General features: G+C 30.6%; 1 protein-coding gene across 8 annotated transcripts in view; it reads right to left on the bottom strand.

Annotated features, from left to right (window-relative positions):
• PCDH11X (protocadherin 11 X-linked) overlaps window positions 1-21439 on the bottom strand; it is a gene marked incomplete at both ends in the record, with an annotated part of 695461 nt that overhangs the window by 117352 nt on the left and 556670 nt on the right. For 6 of the 8 annotated variants that reach the window (XM_079727504.1, XM_079727507.1, XM_079727506.1 and 3 more), the window contains one exon: window positions 3145-3168. The exons of the other annotated variants lie outside the window; for them this stretch is intronic. In XM_079727504.1, coding sequence (XP_079583630.1) covers window positions 3145-3168 — 24 coding nt within the window. The remainder of the gene's footprint in view (window positions 1-3144; window positions 3169-21439) is intronic. 8 annotated transcript variants of the gene reach the window in all.

The following is a 21439-nucleotide window of genomic DNA, read 5'->3' as shown; positions in this document are numbered from 1 at the left end:
CTATTAGTAATCTAAAACAAAACTAACAAAATTGCATATTGATTTAGTCCTTTGGTCTGAGAATTTAGGGAGATACTATATAAATTAACATGAAGTGATTAATATTATGGCCTGTGCTATAAATTTTTCATTTTGAAACTTACACATGCATTTTCATTAACTCCTGGCAATGAAAAAAAAACGATACCTTATGAAAAGACATTACTTTTCTTACTAATTGACATATGAAAAACTCCATATCTATCATGCATAAGGATGAATTATATTTTATGTTCACAAACTATTATTAACTAAGTAGTTGGATGAAGATAGGTGAGGTGATTCATTTGGCTGAGAGATAACTCATTTCCCCAGTCTTTCCTAGAACCTTCCACTTCAACCTACTTTTCCCCCCACATTCTAATTTCTAAACAGCTTCTCCTGACTCAAATTCAACATTTCAAGTCTAAAGTAATGAACTCTTAAATTACAGCTGACCCTTGAGTACTAACAATAAATATGGAAACCTCTCTCAAGAACTGATCCCTGAGAGCTATCTGAAGGCCAGAAGGGTAATAAAACACTGCAATGATATGCCAACACTCAGCTTGGACAACTGAACATTACTATGGACAACAAACGACTGCAGGTAGACAAACCAGTTGACATTCTATTGCTCAAACCCTAGACCTCAATGAAAACAGAAAATGTAATTTATATACTAGAGCTAAAACTCTCACCTTACATTAAAACATGTCCACAAAAAAGGAAAGTACACTTTAATGAAAGGTATTAATTTATAAATGTTTATTAATGTATGTTTTCCTCAGGAGGTACAAAGGAATTTGCTCTGAATGAACTGACAAGTATATATTTGCAATTTCTTCCTTGGGGACAAGTAAAGCATACCAGAATTAAAAGTAATTATCTTATTACTAAGAATTTGCATGTATATATCTTATTTACTGTGAGAGAAAAGCCTACATATTTTTGTATTTAAGAAAGAAACCCAATGTCATCCATGGTTATCAGTTACCCTTCAATAGAAGAGTTAAATAAATGAAATGATCTTAGTTTTATAAATTTGTGATTAGAGTCACAGAGGGTTTTTTCCTCTTATAAACTAACATTTAACTACATAATATATGCCTAAGAACTTGTGTTACGTGAGTTAAATAATAGCAAGTCTACTCAAAGGAGTTGATGAAAAATGGATATATAAAATATGGTATGAAAATTATCATAGAATAGAACTCCAAAAGGTACTATGTTGTTTCAGTACAGTTGGAGGCAGAGCCCAGTTGCATTATGAATATACTAAATAAATATCAATTAGAGCAAGATTTTAAAATATGAGTTTAATTACAATGATCATTACTCATTGGTGTATTGATAAACGTTCAAAAATCTACGTAATAATAATGGTTTATACAGGGAGAGTGCTTTAATTAATTTTATCAAATAGTTTTCTATATTATTTAGCCTTTCTTTGCCTCAGTTTCTATATCTGAAAAAATGGATAAAATGTTAGAACTTACACATAGCAGTGGTGTATTAAGATAAAAACATTTGTAGGTTATTAGGGACAGCGTATAGAACTGTATACACATTTTTTTTAAATTTGTGACTATTATTATTATTATGTTGTCATGTTTTAGCAGCATGACTTCTCCTGAGGCTTAAGCATAATTATGATTACTAGATTTTTTTAATGAGGGAAAGAAGAAAATTAAGACTCTGAGTTTAAATGACGTGGCCAGTATGCATCTAGTCAGGTGCAGAACTGTCATTAGAACTCTAGATGTCCTGGCTCACATTCAAATGCTGTTTCCAGTATGCCTCTGAATAGTTATGCTCAAAACACCTTGACTTTGCATCACAACCACAAAAGTATCACCATGACTTTATATAGCTCTAGTTTCTGAACAGTATCTATCATGGGACACATAAAAACTAATGAGAAGGGGAGAGAAAAAATGAAAAGTACATGCAATGCATCCACTTTCACCTGAATAACCCATGTAAATGTTGAATACTCAAGACTTTCATGGGGAGTAAAATATTTAGCTTGAAATTCTGCTAGTTAGATGATATAGTTAAAAATTGATCATGGACATTAAAACAAATTACATAAGATCACAAGAGAACTATGCAAATGCAATGTAAAAAGACCAAAGCAACATTGAAAAAAACATTAAAAATACCAAAAATAATAACACATGCTGTTACTATTGATGATATGTCAAAATTAAAAATTAAAGGGGAAGTTCTTTACATAACGATTTAGAATTTTATGACTGATTTCAGAAAAAAATATTCTTTGAGTGCTATTTCCACTCAGTCAAAATATTGATAGACTGTAACATAGTTTAAAAGTGTGTGAAGTGAAATGAATTATTGTCTTAAATAACAATGAAACAATATGATAGATCCATCCTGAACTATGAAATATGAAATACACAATAAAGAAATTGGTGCATATACGCAGAGAATGCAAATATATTTGGAACATTCAAAATATCCTGCATCATTTTAAAACTTTATCAGCACAGTAAAATTATATACATTTTAACTGATTGTTTAAACTCCATATTTAAAGATATTTGTTTTCTGCTGACCATTACTTAGTATAGATACACATGTAATCTATATATATATATATTTTTTGGCAAAGAAAATGCATATTATTTACAAGTTCACAAAGAATGTCAACTTGGATTATTTTGTTAGTCATGTATACAGCATTCATGGTTTACAGATCAACTTCAAATGAAAATATAGAAAAGTAGAATTATATATTTAATGCATCCTCAGACAAATGCCTGAATATGCTTATACTGTCAGAGGAGAAAAATGAATAAATTCATAGGTAATTTGAAAGTAACTACTGTAAGTCAAATAAACGACTACAGGGTCACATTAACATCTAAAGATTAATTACACATAACTTGGAAAAAGCATCCAGTTATATAAGATAACAAAATGACTGATACCTTTCCTAGATAACAGTTCATTTTAAACATATTAAAAATATGTTTGAAGCAAACAGTTGAAATTGCAATGTTTTATGAGAAATGAAGAGGCCAAAATTCTTAAAACAGACACAAATTCATTTTGAAATGATAAATGCACCATGGTTATGATTTGTGTTGATTTCTACTGTACCTTTCTTTAATCCAGGAATGAAAGCTAAAAAGAGAGTTTAACAAAGTTAAGTACAAATAGATATTTTCTTTTATTCCCAACATGTTACACTAACTAAATAAATGTAAATTGTAATATATTGCAATATATGTTCAACACCATTTTTTAGAGAATGTGATGACTGAGATAGATAAGGTAGAATACTGATAACCCATAAAAATCTATCTCCTATAGTATGTTTTTCTAAACTCAGACCAAGCCTATGCTATATGCTGACCTCTTGGGAAGTCATGATTTGTCCTTCTCCTAAAGGCAATGTATTGTTGAACTCAACATTTTGCAAGAACTCAGTAGATTTTCTAGATTAATTGCCAATGATAACAAAGTATAGTCCTCTATTAAAATTTCACTTTTTCTCCTGGAACCTCCTACAGGAAATGTAGCATAAGGAAAACATTGTTTTTGACTTAACAGGTTGTTTTTCCTCCAAATCCAATTTGAAAAAATCATGGGAAAAAACAAAACATCAATGGATACTAATATTAGATGGCCCAATAGAAGTATGCTTATCTTGGTTAAGACACTTTTTCTATAATACAACTATTTTCATAACTAAAATTTCATTTATTTCTCACAATTAAAAATGGAGGATTCAAAATCATTATATTTATTATCCAGATAAATAAATTCTGGCACTGCATTATTAAGTGACTTCCTTCAAAACACTGTGAGATCATGCTTGATCTAAGACAAATAGCAAAGTCTATTTTTAAACAAAACAAAGTAATTATATATTTATAAATACTTTGATATGTGTTGATCCAGACAAATGAATCACAGATTTATTCTTTGTAAAATTTTAAAGCCAACAGTAAAAATGATTTTCTGATATATTTAATAACACACATCTAAAGATAAAAACTTTAAAGATAAACATTTTGAACTTGTTAAAAATCAACTTTGGATTAAATTCATATATTATGAAACTAAAGATGTATGAAATGCTTAGAGAGAAGGAATAGGTCAAAGACAGAAAAACGGAGGTGAAAGTAATGTTTCTATGCAACAATATGGATTAATTAGAGAGCATTGCACAACATTTTAAGTGTCATTGACATATACGTGGCACATATATTTTTCATCATAAGGTGTTTTGTCTATAAGCAACGTAATTTAATGGTAATACAAACCAAAGCATTACAAAAAAAAGTAGTGCTTTCACAAGGCACTTTAGGTAGAATTGATCTTCTAAATAATATTCATCAACCCTGCACCACTCAAATAATGGTTCTACTTCAATGATAAGTCTCTCACTCTCTCTCACACAGACACACAGTATTTTAATTTATTATTGGAATTAATAATCAATTCCTGTAATACTTAAAAAAAATTCCTGTAATATTTAAATGTAGAGTTTTCAATATACTGGAGTGAAAAAGAAAGGCTGTTTTAAGCAGAGAAGTAATAAAGTGCTTGCTTTCATTTTTAAGAATGTAATTTCAGTGTGTTCTAGACCTAGTTATTAAAATCCTTTCCAATTTGGTAACTGAAAAGGTAAGAAAAAAATGTGATAGGTCTAAACTTATTTCTAAGGGTAAGGAGGTACAAATAAAAAAAGCAAAACAAGTGACACGACAACAATGAAAAAGAAAACAAACACATTTTAAAAATCTATCCCAGGAGACATTTAGCTTCCAAGCTGGAAAATGAAAATTGGTTTATAAACCAGTAAACTCAAATATTGATCAATTTTCTTTAAAATTCAAGATAATAAGCAGATTCTGCATAAAATTTTCAGGACAGTTCTGTAGAGGCACAAATTCATCACATGAAAAATAGTCAAAAAGGGAACAATTTTCCCCCTCTAAAGCAATATTAAGTACTCATATGCTGACACAGAAATTAATAGATACATTCATTATATTAGGAAGATTTTTACATAAAGTTCATTTCCAAATGCATTCCTAAATTTCAATTGCTTCCTAATGTTTAAAGGTTTATCACTGATATTTTTGAAGCATCCACACTGATCAAGATTTTTGCAAGATCAAAATAAGTATAATCCTTGTCATTTGAGATACTAGAATCTATGTGAATCACTATGACTGAAATGAATTTTTTACTAATTAATCCAACCAAAGTTATATTATGGATGAGTATATCATTTATATGTAACTTGACATTTTACTAATAAATAAAATAAATATATCTAACAAGTTAAACTTGCTTTCACCAAGAAAATTGTTTTCAGGTTATTAAATATTCTGCAATGTATTTAATAATAAGTGTATTAATTAATAAATTTAAGCCATTAATAGTTCAGGTATCATTAGTTTTACTTACACAAATGCAATAATCACATAAAAATTTAAGTTTGTGTACGTGCTTACTTTGAAATATACTTGAGGTTTTAATATTATTTTCTAAATTTATTACTCAAATATCTTAATTAGTAAAGGAACATAAGTAATTAGTTAGTAAACAACATGAATTACTGGGATTCTTGTATTACAAAGTTTAAATTAAGGAATCACATTTTACAGTAAAAAATGCAGTTTCTACATAAGTCACATAAAAATTACAAAAATGTATCACAAGAACAATACCAAAACATGTTTTATTACTCTATATAAACATATTTTAACATTTCCTTCATAATCCTAACATAAATGTTTAAATACTCAACATGCAGTAGGAACATTTGGCTAAATGTGAAAAAAAATATTGATAAATAGATACTGCTTGAATAGCTTAAAGTTCAACAGAGCTCACCACAAAATTGATAGTGTTGTCTTAATGTTTGTTGATCAAATATCATGCACCAATCTATTACTCTCATTTACTTCAAAAATAGTAACAATTGCAGTTGTTTTATTATGTATAATTTTTAAAGTCACATAATAAAGCTACTTTAATGAAATTTTAAAAGGTCATTATCTTGCGGGTAAGTAAGATTTGAATTTTTTTTTTTTTTTTTTTTTTTGTGGTACGTGGGCCTCTCACTGTTGTGGCCTCTCCTGTTGCGGAGCACAGGCTCTGGATGCTCAGGCCCAGCAGCCATGGCTCACGGGCCTAGTCGCTCCATGGCATGTGGGATCTTCCTGGACCAGGGCAGGAACCCATGTCCCCTGCATCAGCAGGCGGACTCTCAACCACTGCGCCACCAGGGAAGCCCTGAAAACTGTTTTAAAGACATTCATTTGGAGATAATCAGATATCTTTGCCACTATAGTCACTTGAAGGATAATGTTTTCTATAAGTATTAAATAAATATTTAAATATGTATTTATTGAATGCATCACCATGTCTCAGTACATTACAGTGTTTCCTATGCTTCCTAATATAGGGAAAAATCTGATAAATCAAGATTCAATTCACCTAAAACCTAACACAGATTCTAAGTTATGGACTAATTTTTGAGAACAAGTTCCTCATTCATTTTCTTATGCCAAGCCACACAAGAGTTCATACTGAAGGTCACAGACTAATAGCTGAATTGGTATGAAAAAACAAAAACAAACAAAAAAAAACAATGTACTTGAAGATTGTAGTGTCAAATAAATTGGCCAATACCTAGTTTTCTTTGAATAATGCTAATTTTAAAGCATTCCATAAGATGTGCCAAGAAGAGTCAATTCTTGATGTATAATCCAAATCACACCAGTGTATCTCCTGTTTATTGCAAAACTAATAAGCTACAGCATTTTTGTACTTGAGTCTGAACCACAAAAATAGTGAAGCTCAAATCAAATTTTCTGTTCAAATTGTGTGAAAGGTTAAGGCTACAAATGCAAAAGATGCAAGGTGATTAGTATAATGAGTAACTCATTTACAATAAAAGCAATGTTGCAAGTATAAAATAAATTTCTCATCTCTGTATATTAAAATTTCCATTCACATTGGTCCTGAGTTTCTATAAAAGTTAGTTTACTACTGGATTAAAGAAATGTTCAGGGAATTCCCTGGCACTCCATTGTTTAGAACTTGGCAGTTTTACTGCCATGGCCTGGGTTCAATCTCTGGTCGGGGAACTAAGATACCACAAGCTGCGACGTGCAGCCAAAAAAAAAAAAAAAAGAAATATTCATTTCAAAATTGACAACCAAAGTCATAGTGTTGGCTTTATTGGAGAGACCAAAACCTAGAAATTAAAAGGAAACGTTTTCACTAAAATGCAATTACCATTCTCTACATTAAGAGGATTTTGGTTAACCAAACTCATACTGTGCCATACCAAATGGCTTATTCTCCTTTTTAGCCTAGAGTTGTACATATTTTTAAGTTTCTGAAGTTAATACATTTTTCCTATTCATTACAAAATATTTCTAATCCATAAACTATTGGCTGTGTTTTCTGCCTTTTTATTTAGGGGATATCTTTGGGACCACAGCTTAGAGCTGTATGTCTTTTAAACTTCCTGAAATTGACTCATTTTTCCTATTCATTACAAAATCTTTCTAATCCATAATCTATTGGTTTTATGATATTTTATTTAGGGGATATTTTTGGGACCACTATAACAGATAGTACTTTCAAATGTCGTTTTCTTTTTCATGTTGACAGTGTTTGTACTTCAAAGAGCACAGAGGTACAACTTAAATTTTTTCTAGAATAAAATAAATTCACAGGCCAAGGACCATAGCCCTTAGAAAGTCATCTGATTCAACATTCTTAGTATACATATTAAGAAATGATGTCAAAAGAAATGAAATGACTTAAAAAGTACAAACTTGCAACTAGAAGATGAACAAGTTCTGGAGATTCAAGGCACAGCATACTGGTTACAGTCAAAAATACTATATGACATACTTCAAAATTGCTGAGAGTAGCTCATAAATCTTCTCACCTCAAAAAGAAATAATAATTATGTGACATGATAGAGCTGTTAGCTAAAGCTACAGTGGTAATCACATTGCAATATATAAATGTGTCAAATCAACATGTTGCACACTTTAAACTTACACCATGTTATATGTCAATTATATCTCAATAAAAAATAAAAATAAATTTAAAAAATAAAAGGAAAATAAATTACTTATCTATGATCCATACAACTAATGAGAGGAAGAAGTAGAATTAGAATTCACATTTTCTCTACCAAAGAACTCACACACTATGAAATGTTTTATTGATGGTTTATTGATCATTTCCAAGAGATGGAAACAATATGTATATCCGAACCTATTTGCCCAAGATAAACATTTACTGCAAGGAGTATCAAAAAATCAGTGCTTTCAGAATATATTTTGGGGAAATGCCAACTTAGATGAATATTAAATTAATTTACCTTTTCCTGTATGCACCAATTTACAAGGGCAAACAAGAGAAGAGCATACTTTACGAATCAAAATCTTGATTTGGCAAATCAATAAAAAAGATAATTCCTATTAAAAATAGTAATTTGTAATGTAGCTTGGTCCTGGAGTGTTATTCCTCCTTTCCTTTAATATTTAAGTCAAAAAGTTCCATCTCAAAATCTGACCTTAATGTTTTAAATGGTTCAGAAGCATACGGAGCGAATCTAGCCAATCATAATAGCTCCTTTTGACAGTTACAATTAAGAGAAGAAAAATTCTGAGATGTACAGGGCCGGATAACCTAGAGAATAGGACTCCTGTGAACACAGATATTTTGGCTTCACTTAATCACTTTGTAAAACTGTTCTAAGCAGCACAAATGCTAATTCCAAATACTTTTGGTTTAGTTTGGTTATTTAAGGGAGAAGATCCTTCTTTTAAGAATTGTGCTGCGAATTCCCTGGTGGTCCAGTGGTTAGGACTCCAGGCTTTTGCTGCTGAGGGCCTTGGTTCCATCCCTGGTCAGGAACTAAGATCCTGCAAGCTGCACAGTGCTGCCACAAAAAACCAAAACAACAAACAAACAAACAAAAAAAACAAGCAAACAAACAAAAAAAACCCCACCCAAACAAAAAAACACAAAAAAATTAAAAAAACTATAAAATTAAAAAAAGAGTTGAGCTCACTCCCCCAACTTCAAAACAAACAAACAAAACAAACAAACAAACAAACCTCAAAGGAACTGAAACATGAAAGATTCTGAACTTTTCAAGAAAGGAAAAGTTGGAATATAAACGTTTTGACAGTTCATTGAAAGGACCTACCAAGGCCCTAGTTACATTATTCTGAGAGGTGTATGAAGCTGTTCTGAAAATAACACAAATTTAAATGATCTTGTGAAATTCCAAAAACAAAAGCCTGAGGGCTGGATCCATTGTCTTTTCAGTTGGCAAAGAAAATACTAAAAAGTCAATATTTCTGAAATCTGTCTCTAAGCTATCCAAAATGTTTGAAACAATTGTAGCTCTCAAATATTTCACACCTTTTAATACTCAATCTGTTCTTGAGTGAATGAGTTCTAAATTAAGACCATTTTAAAATAGGACTTGATGGTGTATCTGGTCTTTGGGTCCATAGAGAAATTTTTTTGAAGCATTTTCCTTTGCCTGATTTAATGCAGATAAAGTGCATACCTCCAAGGTAATAGTGTACAATTTGCACAGTACTAAAGGATTTAAGTTTTTAAAACTCTTCTTTGTGAAATTTAATATGATTTTCTTTTAATCAGTTTATCCAATTTTAGTAGCTTTAACTGGCTTGTCAATGACCATGAGTTGTGCACACAGAAAAATAACACAGATAAACTTTAATTAAATCTAGAGACGTGCTAAATGTACATGCACTGGTTTTATTAATATAATGAAACTTTTAAAAATAAGTTACTTTTTAGATTAAAAAACTTTTGAAAATATTCCCTCACATTTTCACCAAACTGTTTGCTCTATAACAAACTAATTTAAAAATATGCTGTAGTAGGAAGAATACAGTAGGTAATTAAAGTATCTGTATGGCATAAGTGGACATGATATCAGGGAATGGCTTTTACTAAAACACTTCAGATTATTATTTCATTAGTGGAAATCAACTTTGTGAATTCCAGAGTATTTTGTCCTTCCACATGAATATATGCATTGTTAAAACTTGTAGGCTCTGCATACCATTTAAAGTACAATTTAGAGACAAAGATGTTTCATTGGAGAAACATTTATATTTATAATATATGCTCATCTATATTTATATTATAAACATATTCTGTATATTTCTTATTATGTATAATATATATGTAGTATATGAAATAGGAAACCAGGAAAGGAAATAGTTCATATAATAACCATTTGAAAAATACCTGATTTAATTCTATTTTAAGCAGAGGTTGATACATTTTTGTACACAGAAGCATAATTTTTACAAATCTGTAAGAAATAACTAATTTCAATAACATTCAATCTTTCACTACCAGTAAATATTATATGGCTCTCCAAAGCAATGTTCTATTAATTTCACTTTAAAATTCTCTGAAAAATGAGAAAGATAGTTAACACTATTTATTGATAGTATTTTTCTCCCAATGCATCAATTTAGAGAGATGTATCTGGATGTACTACTTGAAAAATTCCAAATAAATTGGTTATTCTATGATGTATCTCTTAATATTTACATATCACATATTTAAGTTGATAAAATGACTGAAAGAAAAAGTATGGTGTTAGAAGTGCAATCTGACTTGATGATTCTCTTTATGAATATGTTTTCATCTTCTCATATGCTACGTTAGTGCCTAGGAAGTTGTGATTTCTTGTAATCACAGTGAATTAATACCAGTTTAAATCATAGTACCAAGTTTGTATTTTTAAATAATTGGAGACTATTCATTTATTTTCTATTTTATAGTGTTTCTCTCTAATATATATTTTGCTGAGACTTTGTGTCAGAGTACAGAACACAAGCTTTGGCAGAAATTTTCATTCTTGGAACTAACTGGCTATTCATGTGTTGTATTTTAACATTTGGGGAAAGGAGCTAACCTTGAAACAATAGGCCATTTCTAGAAAATAGTCTCAGGCTAGTTTTATTTTTTCAACGATTTGGGACATTATATTGAAGAAAAAATGAAAAGTAAATGTACTGGAAGACCTATTTTTCCATTAGGACAGTTAAAAGAATGAAATAAAATTCACATTTATGTTTGCTTGATATCAAAAGAAGTATGATCATTTTTTTAAATTTTAGATCTAAATTATTTTAAAATCTACTGATTAATGGCAATATCCATGTATAATTATTATCCATAAAATTATTTAGTTTTATATTTCAAATGTCAATGGATAAACCTGACATATGGACATCTGGCTATAGATTTTAGGAATAAACAAGAAGAGACATTTTCCATGTGGCATAACATTGGGTATCTACTGTGGAGAACCAATCTCCTTTGGCGATATGTTGATAAATATTTTACATCATCGAAGAACAAAGAGTAAAAGACAGTGCCACAAACATGAAGAAGAAATGAAAAGTAGAAGTAAGCTATTTCAAACTGAATTAAATAAAAGTTTATATGCACAGGAAGAGGAGGAGGAGTATGAAGGACTTATCAGTCTGACAGATGAACTGACTGCATAAGACATGTTAAAAGGTTTTTTTGAATAAACCAAATGCTATCTGCCTTAGAAACCATCTTCACTTCATAATTAGAAGACACAGATTCAAGGTAATGACTCTTTGAATACACAAAATATAAATATTATATTTTGGTATTTTCAAAAGGAAAGCATATCAGTTAGAGATAAAATATTGCCTAAGATCTACTTTTCACATAATAAGAAAGAAAATATAACTCTTTCACATAGTATAAATTTGATTCTGTACTTGCTTGAGTTCTTAGGTATTAATCTCTCCCTTTACTTAGCTAAGTTTCTTCAAACATAGAATGATAATATTTCTGCTAGCCAGGTTGGGGAAATGATACACAAATTGTGTCAAATATGCAGATTAGTATTGCTAAGAATCTGAAATTTGGCCTAAAAGAATCTAAAGCATGACCAACCAAGATGTTTATTTAAAATGTATGCCAGTCCTATCTAGTCCTCCAATGCTCATTGCACTCAGATGAAACATTATGACACAAGGATTTGTAAGAAGGGACAATTGCAATGTTCTAGGCAGGTCCCTGGACCCCCTGATCCCAAGTGACAATGCTTTCTTATTCTGTTTTTAGGTTTGTACTGGATCATGCAGGGAAGAAACCAGTGTTGACTCAGTTTGCATAGTTACAACTCACTGAAAAAATTCTAAAAGTGATTCTACATGTTTTTTTTTAAATATAATTAAATTCAATTTGTATTTTATTTCTTTAAATTAAATTCAAGTACTACATTTTGTACAATTTTGTAAAAATTGAAGGGGAAATTTTGTAATTAAATTAAATACCCAAACCACAATGTATGTTTCCAAAAACAAAATAATCTTATCTTTTCCCTGTAATTTGAAATATTATACCTGGATTTCAAGTGTCAAGGGAGAGAGAAACATACTCACTTTAAAAATAATGAATACTAGATTTAAATAAGACCTAAGAATATTGCTTTTTTCTTACTAGAAGAGATTTTTGGATTTCTTTTTTTTTAAGAATATATATTATCCCTTATATTAACGAAGATAAAAGAAGAATTTGATATGTGGTTTTGAACTAAATATGCATGAATTTCTAATTCTATTTTTTTAAACTTTACTTCCTATAAATAGTTAACTGAATAACATCAAAAATAACCAAACTTAGTGCATCATTACATATTTTCAGCATAAAACCATATATGGTTATCAATAAACTCTGAAGACTATCACAAAACTCTTATTTTGAAAAATAGGCACTTTCAGGAATGCACACAAAACATTCCCAGCTATCAATTGGCTCTTTAGTTCAAATAATTTAAATGAGATACATTAGAAAGTAGATATAGGATAGCCTCATCCTCCAGAGGGCAGACAGCAGAAGCAAGAAGAACTACAATCCTGCAGCCTGTGGAACAAAAACCACATTCACAGAAAGATAGACAAGAAGAAAAGGCAGAGGGCTATGTACCAGATGAAGGAACAAGATAAAACCTCAGAAAAACAACTAAATGAAGTGGAGATAGGTAAACTTCCAGAAAAAGAATTCAGAATAATGATAGTGAAGATGATCCAGGACTTCGGAAAAAGAATGGAGGCAAAGATCGAGAAGATGCAAGAAATTTTTAACAAATACCTAGAAGAATTAAAGAACAAACAAACAGAGATGAACAATACAATAACTGAAATGAAAACTACACTAGAAGGAATCAATAGCAGAATAACTGAGGCAGAAGGATAGATAAGTGACCTGGAAGACAGAATGCTGTAATTCACTGCTGCAGAAAAGAATAAAGAATAAAAGAATGAAAAGAAATGAAGACAGCCTAAGAGACCTCTGGGATAACAATTAAATGCAACAATATTCACATTATAGAGGTCCCAGAAGGAGAAGAGAGAAAGAAAGGACCTGAGAAAATACTTGAAGAGATTATAGTCAAAAACTTCCCTAACATGGGAAAGGAAATAGCCACCCAAGTCCAGGAAGAGTAGAGAGTCCCATACAGGATAAATCCAAGGAAAAACACGCCGAGACACATAGTAATCAAATTGGCAAAAATTAAAGACAAAGAAAAATTTTTGAAAGCAGCAAGAGAAAAATGACAAATAACATACAAGGGAACTCCCATAAGGTTAACAGCTGAATTCTCAGTAGGAACTCTACAAGCCAGAAGGGAGTGGCATGATATACTTAAAGTGATGAAAGGGAAGAAACTACAACCAAGATTACTCTACCCGGCAAGGATCTCATTCAGATTTGATGGAGAAATCAAAAGCTTTACAGACAAGCAAAAGCTAAGAGAATTCAGCACCACCAAACCAGCTCTACAACAAATGCTAAAGGAACTTCTCTAAGTGGGAAACACAAGAGAAGAAAAGGACCTACAAAAACAAACCCAAAACAATTAAGAAAATGGTCATAGGAACATACGTATTGATAATTACCTTAAACGTGAATGGATTAAATGCTCCAACGAAAAGACACAGGCTCGCTGAATGGATACAAAAACAAGACCCATATATATGCTGTCTACAAGAGACCCACTTCAGACCTAGAGACACATACAGACTGAAAGTGAGGGAATGGAAAAAGATACTTCATGCAAATGGAAATCAAAAGAAAGCTGCAGTAGCAATTCTCATATCAGATAAAATAGACTTTAAAATAAAGAATGTTACAAGAGACAAGGAAGGACACTACATAATGATCAAGGGATCAATCCAAGAAGAAGATATAACAATTATAAATGTATATGCACCAACATAGGATCACCTCAATACATAAGACCACTGTTAACAGTTATAAAAGAGGTAATCGACAGTAACACAATAATAGTGGGGGATTTTAACACCTCAGTTACACCCATGGACAGATCATCAAAAATGAAAATAAATAGGGAAACAGAAGCTTTAAATGACACAATGGACCAGATAGTTTTAATTGATATTTATAGGACATTCCATCCAAAACAGCAGATTACACTTTCTTCTCAAGTGTGCATGGGACATCTTGGGTCACAAATCAAGCCTCAGTAAATTTAAGAAAATTGAGATCATATCAAGCATCTTTTCCGACCACAACACTATGAGATTAGAAATGAATTACAGGGAAAAAAACGTAAAAAACACAAACACATGGAGGCTAAACAATACTTTACTAAATAACCAAGAAATCACTGAAGAAATCAAAGAGGAAATCAAAATTACCTAGAGACAAATGACAATGAAAACACGATGATCCAAAACCTATCGGATGCAGCAAAAGCAGGTCTAAGAGGGAAGTTTATAGCTATACAAGCCTACCTTAAGAAACAAGAAAAATCTCAAATGAACAATCTAACAAAAAAAAGAAAGAAGATATAATTCAAAATTAATTATATAATCTAAATCAAGGACTTTAGGAGTCATAAATATATAATAGAATGCAGTACTCCTACTAATAAACATGTTGCCACTAAACCTAAAAATATTAATAAGTATGTGTGACTTCTTGACAAAAAAAATTCTCAAAGAACAAATCCTTTACACAGGTGAAACTATTTTCAGGCCATGTATAATACAAATCCGAACATATCCTATGGTAAAACAATGCAATACATTTAGGGGCATGTAGTAATTTAGTAATAAGTTCTCTCACAATATTTTTGGTCAAAGTTTTTTGTTGAAGGCTAATGTGCTATGGTATATTTAGCAAAAGATTGCACAAAAATAACCTAGAATAGGGTCTGGCATCATTAAGCATTTGACAAATATTTGTTGAGTGAATGAAAACATGTTGAATGTTTGAGTGTCAATATGTCACAGTCACCCTGTGACACTAATTCCAGCTCAGTGAAAAATAATGAAACCAAATCTAAGGATGAAAGAAAAAAGTCTATAATGTATGCCTGTATCGAAACCATTTCTCACTCTCTTGGGGCAAATTTTCTAAATGGTCTTTTTGTCAGACTTTTGTATAACCTATTTCTGTTATAATGAACATCCTTCTGCAGCACTGCCTTGGTTTGCCAGGTCATGAGTTCTCCACCAAGAAGAACTTCTGGAACCCTACATTCTTCATGATTTTTAATCTTAAAAGAAGAAAGAATCCTTTTTTGTCTATTCTGCTTTGTTTAGGCATAATTCCCAAATCTAAAATACCAAATAAAGCATCTCTGACATTCATTAGACAAAAAAATATTTATCATTTATTATGTTGCAGGACTTGCTATATATTGAGAATACTTTGGTGAAAAAAATGAACATGGTCCCAGATCACCTGGCACTTATATTCTATTAAAAAAAATATATCTATTGGAAGACATGCTAATGTACAGGTTTCTGTTTAGCATTTTTCAGCAGCTTTGTCCTGTCTTTTGTATGCTGTCTAAATGGCTTAACCTAAGTGAGTCACTTTAAAATGGGCAAATTAGGTGTCATTTTCCTACAGGTCATTGATCCAAATTATCTCTATATAAGTAGAGGTACAGATCATAGAACATCAGGTCAATGGAAGAGTACGTTCAAATTTCACTTGATTTGCAGGTACTTGCAATCACTTTACAACTTTAAGAATGTAAATATTTTAAGTACTATTTCAAATGGAAGAAATGCCTTCTTTGGTTTTCAAAGGACATTTAAATCATAGACTGTCTCAGCAGAAACAATTATTCAAAAATAGTTTATAAGGCAATAAATAAATTTCTAAAAGATGCTGTAGGTAGTACAATAAAATAGAAAAAGAAATTTCATTCTGTTGACCAAACAGTTGGGGTGGATTCCATTTTATGACTTTCGAATTTGATAGCATTTTTAAAGAATCTAAATTTGACTATTGAGTAAAAAGAACATTGACCCAGTTTCCAAATACCTATGACTACACTCCCTACTTTGTATGTAACCTCTGCTGACTTAAAGTACTTTGCCAGGTCGATACATGTTTATAGTTCAAACAATTAAGATAAGAGTTCACCATCTTATATTTTCATAAACTAGTGTTAATTAGGACCAAATTCAGAATGGATATTCATGGCTATAATACTTGCCATCACTTCTATATGCTGCATTTCTGTGGCATGCAGGAGTACAAATGAAATGTTTATTACACAGCAAAAAAACTAAGTCATTTCTCTAGTTTCCATTGACATAGCAATCAAGGAAGTCACTTGGTCTTTATCATTAATGTATAATCCCAAATTAATATTTAATACTGCATAAGATGTATTATTACAGGTCACATTTATAAGACAGATTTAAGAGAGGAACTTGCATACCTCAAATACTATTATAAATGTTGACATCTCTATAAATATTCAACATAATTATAATTCTATATGGGTCATTCTCTAAGTATGTCAGGGAACTTGTAATAGAGGGACAGAAGACAATAACAAAAACAAAGGTATGGAAATAAAAGAAGGAAGACATATAAATGCCACAAATATTGTATTGTTTGTTATGCCATTATATATCTCATTATATATATATATATATATATATATATATATATATATATATATATGAAATTTTGTTTTGTTTTTAGATCATCTCAGTTTTGCACTGTAGTGCTCAAAGACCATTGCTATACTCTTTGTCAGGATGGATTCATCTTTGCTCTTACAGGAAGTCTTTATTGTAGATGTTAAAGAACTCAGAAAATGAGTGATTAAAGCTGCCCAAGTTTACAAAGTTGGTAATATTTGGACTCAGACAATCTGATCCTGATGCTTATATTCTTTCTTCTGATAAATGTTTTGTTTTGATAAAAGTCTATAATGAATCAATATGCTCAGAAAACATTTATCCTGGATGTAATATATGTATATTTATATATCATGCTATCTAATCTATCTATACATATCCATAAATGGATAATATTAACATACAATTCACACATTCATGTGCACTAAAATATCATTTTTAACAGTTCTTCAGTTTTCATATCAGTTCTATGAATACTCTCATATTCATAATATTATTATTATATAATTAGCAGATGAAACTTTAATACTCATTTGAATGATTACTGATCACCTTCCTGTTTCCTTTATTTTGAGAATTTTTAAATCATTGAATTTAGCCCAAGAAGAATTTGTCATGATTAAAAGGAAATTTTTGCTTTTCATCTTTCTAGTAAAGTATTTTGTGATCCTCAAACTAATACTGTTAAATAGTTGACGATAAACAAAGTAGAATGCCAGAAATTTGTGGCTCTTCATTAAATTAATTACAATTATTCAAGTTTCTTTGCTTTTCTTATCATGAAGGCTTTTCTATGTTACATTTAGCCTAACAAAGTTTTGAGAATGTGCTTACTTAGTAAACATATTTTCTTCCCTTGTGACACAAAGAATTGATGGAATCAAAGATAAAACTTTACCTTCATTCTCACCAGAACTCAAATGGTAAATGATTGGAAGGTATTTTAAGTTTTTCCATTTAAATACTGGTTCTCTAATTTGCCTGCACATTTAATCAACTGGATAACTTCACAAAACTACCATTTCCAGGCTCTATTCCCAGAGTAAATGATAATATTGGCCTGGAGTGGGACATGGCATCAATATATTTTGCCTTTTTTTTTTACTGTGGTAAAGTATATATATAACATAAAAATTTACTAAAAAACAATTTCCATTACCAAGATCCACAGGTGATGCATCTGGACATGAAAATTTGAGATGCATTCATTTTAACTACTCTAAAAATCATTCATATGTACTTTTTTCATTTAAAACTTTGTATCTGTGATTAAAGGCTGGTGCTGCTGTCAGGTAGCAGTCAAGTAGCTGTGAGGATATACACAAACTGCAAACAAACTTTTTAGATATTAGATGATTAAATGTATTGTGTTGACTTTTCATCAAAATTTCAGTTTGATTATGTAAATACAGTGCTAAATTGTAGTGATGTCTACCATAATTAGATGTCCTACTTTGATATGGCAAATTTTTTAACATTAATAAATTAAAAACTGTTTTGACAGACCTCTACTTGATCACTTCATTGGTCAAACAAATTCACTTTTCTTTCCATGAATAAAACATATTGACTTGTTGACCTCAGTAAGCTGTATGCCACCAATTAGGATGCTACTTTATAGTATAGTATGTCCATTTACTTTTTTGCTGCCTAAATGCGTTTTATGCTTAGGAAAAGTTAGATATGTGTTCATAGACATGTTAATATCAGCTGCACTTGCTATTAAATTTATTTCATTTAATTAAAATCTTATGTTAACTAGTAAAATATGAATACAAAATAATTGCTTCAAAGAAGATTAAACTGAGCTTTTCAGAAAGACTTGTTAACGGCAAGTTGCACCAAGGCTTGTCATAGAACTACGTTTGAGCAGGATAACAGCAGAAGATTCAGGAAAAGTACCGTAAAATTCCAGAAGTATTCCATATTCAGAAAGCTTTTCAAGAATGTTTAAATACACACTATTTTATGGGACCCCAAACTGGTAATTACAGACTATGTATTATGGGTGTGGTTTTTGTAATAAGATGATGCATGGCTCTAACCAGTGAACATACAGCTAAAGAAAAGACAGACATCAAATAATAGAAGATAAATGTGCACTTCTTTGTTTCAATTATTTATGAATCACATATTTAAGGTATGTATGCATTTTAAAATAATTTACCCCTTCATCTGATTTCTTTGGTAAAACATCCTACAACTGGTTCTAATTTTATCTGTTAATAGGTTTCCTATTAGAATTGAATAGGGTTATATTCTTATAAATAAGAGTCTTCTAACCAAAAGTTTGTTAATCTTATCAATAAAATTTAGCTTTAATTTCTGGTCTTTGTGGCTTAATTCTTGGTGGGTGTGCATGAATGTATGTGTATGTTAAGAAAATTTTCCCAGTGAACTGTGATGGACACAATTCAATAAACTTTTATCTTTGCCATTTCAGGAACTCTATAAGAAATAAGTCATTTATTCAATGTGAGATGAAATAATATTTTTTTAATTACACAATTATACATTTTCAATTAAAAAAACTATAATACAGTTTTGTTTGTTACACATACTATGTGTCAAGAACTCACTTTTTGCATTTATTTTATTCCTTCAACAACTGTCTAAGTTTGTAAGTATTACTATTTCATTCCTACTTAATGGATGAGGAAACTGAGTTTCAGATAAGAAGATAAGGGGCAGATCTGAGATTGAAATGTAGGGGTTTCTGACTTTTGAGACCTTTGTGGGCTTAATCACTGCATGAAAATATTTCTTCAGAATGTACCCTGGCAAAATGGGCAGAACACAAGGCAAGCTCTCATGTAAGATTCAAAAACAATTTTGAGACTGGTTTTTAACCCAAGTGTTATCACTACACTTTTGTGTAACTTTGTGCAAATAACCTATCCTTCTGCCTCAATTCCAGATCTGTGTGGTGGAATGTTTGTGTATATTATTTTAAATATTCACTTTAGAATTGAAAGATTTCTTATACTCTTATATTAGGGACTAATTTTTGAATTAGCAGGTTGACCAGAGACTCATTTTCTCCTTATTCTCTTGGTTGGTATCTCTTCTTGTTCTTCTCACTCACATGAGAATATCCCCCTGATAATGTTATGAAGTCAAACAAAAAAATTCAATTTAATAGTCAATTAAAATTTGTGGTAGAGAAGATTGAAGTTATTTATTATATTAGAATTTAATCAGAGAGTGTTTGTGCTTTTCAAATATCTGCTTTTCCCTGGTTTTATTTAGTTGACTATAATTGCCTGTTCATACTGTCTATACATGAAATGTCTAAGTATGATACCTGTGCTATTTGCTAAGATTTTTCTCTAAAAGTAACATTCTACATGCTACTTGTAGGGTAATGATTGTAGTCCATCATGAATGAGCAAAAAATTCAAAGTATGGCTATGTTGATCTTCCTGTTCTGTACCAATTTTGTTAGGAGATGAATGTCAAACATTTATTTGTTAAACTTGGCAAATAGAAGTAAAGACTTATGTTTCATTTGAAGAGGATCTTAAAAAAGTCCTATATGCTACATCACACTCAAGTGGTGCCTATCTGAAGAATGTCAAAGCCATCTGCAAATGAGCAGATTTACTTATGAGTCATTCTAAAATGATCTGAATATCTGTTACTATATATTTTAAAGTATAATGCTTTTGCCAGCTAATGAACAATAAAATTCAGGCTATAAGACATTAGTGAAAATGAGTTACCTAAGTCAATACTTACATATATTTACATATATTAAATACAATGTAACAATACTTACATATATTATAAGAATTTTACCTTTCAAAATTCTCAAATTGGGAATGGTTAAATCCTGCTCTCTATTCCCCAACTTTTTTGGTCTGTGTGTTCATTCTCTTTAGTTCTCATTTTAAAAGATAGTGGAAATTAAATATAATCAATTCAGGACAATTTTATTTAATATTCTAGTGTGTATGTGCTCACTCCTGGGTCTATTTCATCTGGAAAAAAAAAGCCACATTATTTGCACACTACATAGGAAAGAGGAGAGGCTAAAACAGATCTAGAGTTAAATACTGGGTGATATTCAGGAAGTAATAAATATTCTTGTTCTTTCTTTTGTTAATTCTGCCTCATAATCCCTTGAAAATGACTTTCTAAGATTAAAAATCTAAGTGTTATTAAGTAATTATACAGAATTTAAAATCTGACTTGGCTTTGGTGAAATGTTAAGCCATGAAATAAACAAATAATATGAGGTTAAATTAAGAACTTCACTGAAGTTGGAGGCATTTCATGACATGTTTAATTCATTCAGGATTATCATGGAATCAAAGTGTAGGAACAAAATAATAATTCTCTTAATCCAGTCTGCTACCTCATTGCAAGACTGAATTTTAGTTATCTGT

This window comes from Hyperoodon ampullatus (genome assembly GCF_949752795.1).
Source record: "Hyperoodon ampullatus genome assembly, chromosome: X".
In the NCBI taxonomy this organism is placed as follows: domain Eukaryota; kingdom Metazoa; phylum Chordata; class Mammalia; order Artiodactyla; family Ziphiidae; genus Hyperoodon; species Hyperoodon ampullatus.
Note: the sequence above shows the minus strand (reverse complement) of the source record. Positions and strands in the feature narration are given on the sequence as shown.